At 58.0% G+C, this 6,037-nt stretch overlaps 2 protein-coding genes across 5 annotated transcripts in view; both read right to left on the bottom strand.

The window, feature by feature from the left end:
• SHISA6 (shisa family member 6) overlaps positions 1-3,074 on the bottom strand; it is a 324,781-nt gene extending 321,707 nt beyond the window's left edge. For 3 of the 4 annotated variants that reach the window (XM_054671038.2, XM_054671037.2, XM_054671036.2), the window contains exon 1: positions 2,224-3,074. In XM_054671038.2, coding sequence (XP_054527013.1) covers positions 2,224-2,861 — 638 coding nt within the window. In that variant the 5' untranslated portion in view covers positions 2,862-3,074. The remainder of the gene's footprint in view (positions 1-2,223) is intronic. The other variant, XM_063799012.1, reaches the window with a different exon arrangement.
• On the bottom strand, positions 2,970-4,323 carry LOC134808991 (spidroin-2). Its single transcript, XM_063800071.1, has 4 exons — positions 4,274-4,323; positions 4,091-4,197; positions 3,599-3,862; positions 2,970-3,244 (listed from the first exon to the last, which is right to left on the bottom strand). The coding sequence occupies exons 1-4, from the start codon at positions 4,321-4,323 to the stop codon at positions 2,970-2,972; spliced, it is 696 nt and encodes a 231-aa protein (XP_063656141.1).
• Positions 4,324-6,037: the final 1,714 nt, after the last annotated feature.

Genomic DNA, 6,037 nt, shown 5'->3' on the forward strand with positions numbered 1-6,037 from the left:
ATCAGGCAAGACTGCAGCTGCTGGAAGAGAGGCTGTGAACTGAATAAAATCAGGAGGTGAACTTGAGGGGGAAACATCCCATATTTGCATAATGCTCTGAGGCCTGAAATTCATCTCCCTTCCCGTGGTTACTCTGCTTCCCCAACCCCAGAGAGAAGCTGCCCCAATGCTGTAATCACTTTCACCCTAGTTTGGCGTAAGGGGCATCAGGGTGGTGGGAAGGGGAGAAAACACCAAGAGGGACAGTGACCTCTCCAGGGTCACGTGCCAATGCCAGCATCCAAAGATGCCTGCTGCCAGCATTTGAGGACACCGCCCTCTGTATCATCCCAGGCGATGACGAATAAACTCTGTGTGAGGTGGAAGGGTCAGGGCAGCAGGCAGTTTTCCCTGAGTACAGAGAACAATGACTCAGAAAGAAAGTAACTTAAAGAAAGATGTGTAGGAATCAACGAGCAAGCGGCTGTGGTCAGAGCAGAAGGTTTAATGAGAGGCCAAGGCCACAGGGGAAGGGGAAAAGGAGACAAGCCTCCAAGTCTTGAGGCAGAGGTGTAAGGATGATAAGGACCAGCACATCTGCTTCAGGACAGCACCTGCCCACGGGCAATTCCTTCTTTTCTTTCCACACTGAGCCGAGACAGAAAATTCTTTGCCAGACAAGATGCAAAAGAAACTGTCTCTTGCCTTTATTTTGCTCACCGTCCCACTTGTCTTCTGCATTTGAGAGCCAAGACTGACCACAGGCTGTTTCTCACACAAGAGGATACTTACTGCACTATCTGAGACATGAGGTGCAGGTGGAAGACAGGGTGGAGGCACCTCAGGGTGACAGAGCCTTATAAAAGGGTCTCCTTTTGGAATCACTCCAATTCCAGCACGCGAGTTTGAGGTACCCACCCTTTGTGGATTTGACTCAATAAAACCTTCCAGGGAGTATCATTTCTCTCAACACCCACAGTATCAAGCAGAAAAAAAAAATCAGCTCTTTTAACATGCCTAGAAATTTCTATCTGCCTTTCTCTCTCTTCAGCAAGGCAGGGGTGATTAATGTGCACAGCAGCGAGGAAGGCGGTTTTCAGGTGGTAAGGATAACAAGCAGGACGCAGAGAAGAGCTCAAGGTGAATGGGTCAGTGTGGGGGCCTGCAGGACTGACTGACAAGCAGTGGTCTGGGGGGTGCTCATGGTGACTAGGGCAGTGCCCACACCATGCACCAGAAATGGAGGCATCTCCCGGGGCAGGGTTTGTTCCCTGAGAGGACTCTTTTGCACCATGTCCAGCCATCCATCAACATGAGGGGACAGGAAGCCAAGCTAACTCTGCATCCTCTGGGTGTGTCATTCCTAGAGTTCTAAGGGGAGGCTGGGTTTCTGTCATCCCCTTGGCTTTGACTTCCCCAAGGGCTCACTGGGGGGGGCAAGATGGTGCGTCGGGGCAGCATTCAGCGTGCAACCAGGGACTGCCATAGTTTGAGCTCTTGGCGTAAGTTTTGGTAGGAGGCAGCTCCCACTGTCTCTCGAACGTAAGCAGTGAAAGATGCCCCACCAGGTTTAACACAGGCGAGTACTGTTAACTCAGAGTTCTGCCTACAGGGTTTCAAAGAACGAGTCCTCTAGTCTCAGCAGGAAAGATAAACATCCCACTCCGCAGGATGCAATGAGGAGACACCATCTGTGCTTGGTCAACATGGAATGGAGAAATCTTTATCCCTACTTCCGGCAGGAGGCATCCTTTCTATAAAACCCCAATTCCTAATGTACGAGAACATCTCAGTTGACACTAAGCCACTTGGTACCGCTTTCAGTAAGGTTCCAACATTGGTCAGTTTCCTATATTGAAGATGACACTCTGATTTGACTCAAAAAACTAAATGCCATTAAGAACCTACACCAAAGTGCCCTCATGCCAGGAAAGCAGAACCCTGGATCCTCATCCACGATTACAGAATTCGTAACATTCTTACACTTGGAACTTCATGCACTCAACCAATTCTTACTCTGCCTTGTAAATCCCCCTACCACCAAAGCATGCATTCCCGGTTCTGAAGAAATGGAGGAGGGGGCACAAGAAGACCCTGATTTATTGCATGCAAAAGGAGCGATGGTGGAAATGACTAGAGGGCCTGGGGAGGTGTGATGATGCCGAGAGTGAAGAGGACAGGGGAAGCAAGCTGAGAGGGTGAGGCTGCGGGGAGACCGGGGCGCGCGGCACGCGGCGCTCTCACCTGTGGATGTTCATCTCCCGTGGAGGGCGGTGGGCCTTGTCGTAGGAGACCTTGGCGAAGACGCCGGCCACGATGACGAAGGCGATCACCCCGCAGGTGATGTAGACGGTGAAGTTGGTCTTGTCCTTCTCCGGGTCGTACTTGTTCTCGGGCCCCGGCGACACCACCTTGGTGCTGGGCGTCTGTACCCACACCGGGCTCTGGTAGTTGGTGCACTGGCGCTGGTCCAGCTTCTCGTGGCGCTTCTTGCAGCAGAAGCGGTAGTAGCAGGTACCGCAGCAGTACAGGTAGCCGCTCTCGCTGTTGTTACACTCGAACTCCTTGTCGTACTGGCCGCTCACGTCGTAGTAGCCCCAGCACGTCTCGTAGGTGACGGCCGCGCTGGCCGCCGCCGCCACAGCCGCCGCGGGCTGCCCCCGCCGGCTTCCCGCCTCCGGGATTCCGGGCGCCCGGGCGGTGCCGTTCAGCTCGCGGCCGCCCCGTGCCAGGGCGCCCCCGGCCCTCCGGCCCCCGACGGCAGCGCCGCCTGCACTCAGGGTCCGGTTGGTGGCGCGGCCGCGGGCTCCGTGGGCGCTGGGCAGCAGGTCCAGGGACTCCAGCGAGAGCAGCAGCAGCAGCAGGAGGCGCCGCAGCGCCATGGCGGGGCCGGGCGGGAGGGCGCGGGGAGGCTTCCGCGGCAGGCCGCTCCCCCGGCGGGCCGGGCTCGGAGGACCCGCCGCGCGGGCCGGGCTGGAGGCGCTGAGCGGTCAGCGGCTCCGGGGCGATGGCGCCATCGAGGCGCGGGCGGCAGTGGCGGCGGCGGCGGCGCGCGGTGCGCACGGACCGGCCCGGCGCGGGCTGCTCGGGCTCTCAGGCTGCGCGCCGGCTCCGCGCTCCCCCTGCGGGCTCGGCGCGCCTCCTGGGCAGCCCCATCCCCCGCCGGCGGTGACTGCGGCCCCGCGCGCGGCTCGGCTCAGGCAGGACCCGAAGCGCGGCTCCGGGCGGCGGCGGCGGCGGCGGCGTGGTCCCGTCCGGGCGGGTCCTGCGGGACAAGACGGGGAGCCGGTCACGGGGTGGGGCGACTGGCGCTCCGGGAGCAGGAGGGGAACCGCGGGCAGGCGGGCGGGGAGAGTGTGCGCAGCCCTCGAGGAGAGAGACTCGGAGCCGGGAGGGGCGTAGAGCCCGCTCCCAAGACGGGGTCCCGCGGCCCTGCGCGCCTGGAACCGAGAGCGCACGGGCCGCCCCTCCAGGCGCAGCTCGGCCGCCCGGGTCCCCCAGCCGCCCGGCCCCGCAGCGCGCTCCCGCCGCAGGCTGGCTCCCTGGGACGGAGCCGGTTGAGGCTGGGGTCCGGCGGCGAGCCGGGAGAGCGCGCGGCGGCTGGACCTCACTCACTCACCATGCCCGGCTGCGACTGCAGAGGCGGCGGCGGCGGCGGCGGCGGCGGCGGCGGCGCCGGGGCGAGGCGGGAACGCAGCTGCCGGAGCGAGCGAGCGGAGAGCCGCCGGCTCGCCGCCTGCACTAGTGCCGGAACGTGTGCGAGAGTGAGCGAGGGAGACACACGCACTCACACACCCGCACACACGGGAGCGCCGCGAGGGGAGGGGGGACAGGGGAGGGGAGGGCAGCCGCTCTCCGCCACCCACGTTTGCACGCCCGGGCGCTCAGGGTGCGGGGCGGGGGGGGACTCCTTTTCGCTTCTTCCGGATCGCAGCAGTTGAAGCTCCGCGTCACGAAAGCTCCGGACGGCAGTTAATCAACACGGCGAACCCGGCGGGCGAAGAGGGGGCCGGGAGCAGGGCGGAACGTCCGCTCTGCAGCCGGCCCGCGGCAGGGACTGACCTCCCCTGCCATTGCCTTCTCTAGCCTTCGCGACCAGTCCTCACCCTACCGGAGCCCGGGGCAGCGCGCTGCCAGAGCGGGAGTTGGGGTTTCTGCAAGCCTTTGCCTCTCCCTAGTGGTGATACTCGCAGCCAGGAGAAGAGGTCAAACCCATTGCTACAGGTTCCCAAACTGAGTCCAGGGGTCAATTGGCTTGTCTGAGGCTGTTGGGCGACCCGTGAGCTGAGCCTACACTCTCTTCCCCTTGGTCACTCTTTCCCCAACCCCGTACCCACTACGCATAAAGGCGCTAGACAGCCCCAGGACTGGATGGCAACTCTTTGCTATACTTTTTTTTTTCCCCCGCGGAGCCTCGAGGCCATTAGAAAGCTGTCTGAACCTCTGAGACTCAGCTTTGTAACCCCTGTGTTGAAATCTCTGTGCTGCAGCTCCTATGGGAGGTGAGGAGGATGGGGGTGCAGGGCGGGGGTGCTTTCCGGGGTAGTTGCGTGTCTGGGTCTGTGGAAAGGAGGCCTGAGTCTAACTTTCACAGCTACGAGGCCATCCCAAAAGAGAATCATAGTACCATCCTTGGCATGTGTCCTTGGAGGAGGTAGGGGGAACTGAGAACAAAAAGCGATGGCCAAGGCCAAGATTCTGCCTGCGTGACCAGCGTGCTTTGGTTGAAGGCAGGGAACTGAAGGCAGGGAACAGGCTGTCAGAGCGAGGGCGGTAGAGAATTTTCCCTGAGACTTTCTGTTCAGTCCCACTCATGTGTGACCCAAACAAGGGATCCCTATCCAGGAACAGAAGAGTTCCTCTTTTGGGAACCGTGGAATGGATATATTAGAGCTCGAACTCAGACTCCAAGACACAAGAGGGAGATCCTGATATTGACTAGGGGCTGGGGTGGGGGGGTGGGGGGCGGTGCACAGACTATCCCCGCAGCTCCCCACTTGCTACTGTCTCCATTCCCTCCCTCTTCCTCTGCACTTCCTCCCGTTCCCTTAACTTCTCAGTTGCCACCTTCTTCTTAAAGATTCTGTCCAACAAACATTTGTTTACTGCCTACTCCCTGCCAGCAGAATGAATAAGAGAGTCCCTTTCCTCAAGGAGGGGGACCTTGTAGACCATTAGGGAGACAGATAAACAAATGATTTCCACATGGCAAGGTTACGTCTCATGATAAAGGCAGGCAGGGTGCTCTGAGAGCAGAAGACAGGCACCCAGCCTAGGCCTGCAAGAGGACAGATGGGGGTCAAATGTAGCTTTCTCAATGAGGTAGAGCAGAATCTTGAAGAATGGATTACGAGTTAATACAGCAAGCAAGAGGGGAAGGAGGCTCCCAGCAGAGGGAACATCCTTAGCAGAACCAGAAAGACAGGAAGTGGTTAAGGGTGTGTGAGCAGGGATGCAAGCAGTTTAGCGTGAACCCTGAGGGAGTCTTCCAAATAAGGCTAGCAGGAGGGCATTGAATCCTCCCTTGCAAAGAACTTGAATTTATTCTACAATTGCTGTGGAACTGTTGGTGGGTTTTAATCAGGAGAAGACACTGTCAGTTTTACATGTTTGCTGGATCTCTGAGTCAAATGGAGTAGGGAACACTGGACTGGACGCAGGAAAAGCAATTTGGAAGCTGTCCTGATAATACAGGTAAAAAGTGATGAAGGGATGCAGTAGATTACTGGGAGTTGATGCCCACAGTGGAAATAAGCATGGCTGAATAAGCAGGTTCAGGACAGAGTTAGCAATAGTCGTGTTGTGGTTCCTTTGAGAGAACTAAGTGGAGCTGTCCTGCACAAGAATTGCAAGCTCAGAAGAGAAGATAAGACAGGCATATACATTTGGGAATCATAAGAACATATTTGAAGACAACAGCCTTATATATTTACCTTTACACTCTGTGCAATTTCTAAGCTATTCCCTTCTTTGTCTCTTCCATAAGCCTTCACCATCCCTTCATTATTCCAGAATTTGCTTTTCCATGTCTGAGAGCCCCTTAATGATGGATAGGAGA

This window comes from Pan troglodytes, chromosome 19 (assembly GCF_028858775.2).
Source record: "Pan troglodytes isolate AG18354 chromosome 19, NHGRI_mPanTro3-v2.0_pri, whole genome shotgun sequence".
Lineage (NCBI taxonomy): Eukaryota > Metazoa > Chordata > Mammalia > Primates > Hominidae > Pan > Pan troglodytes.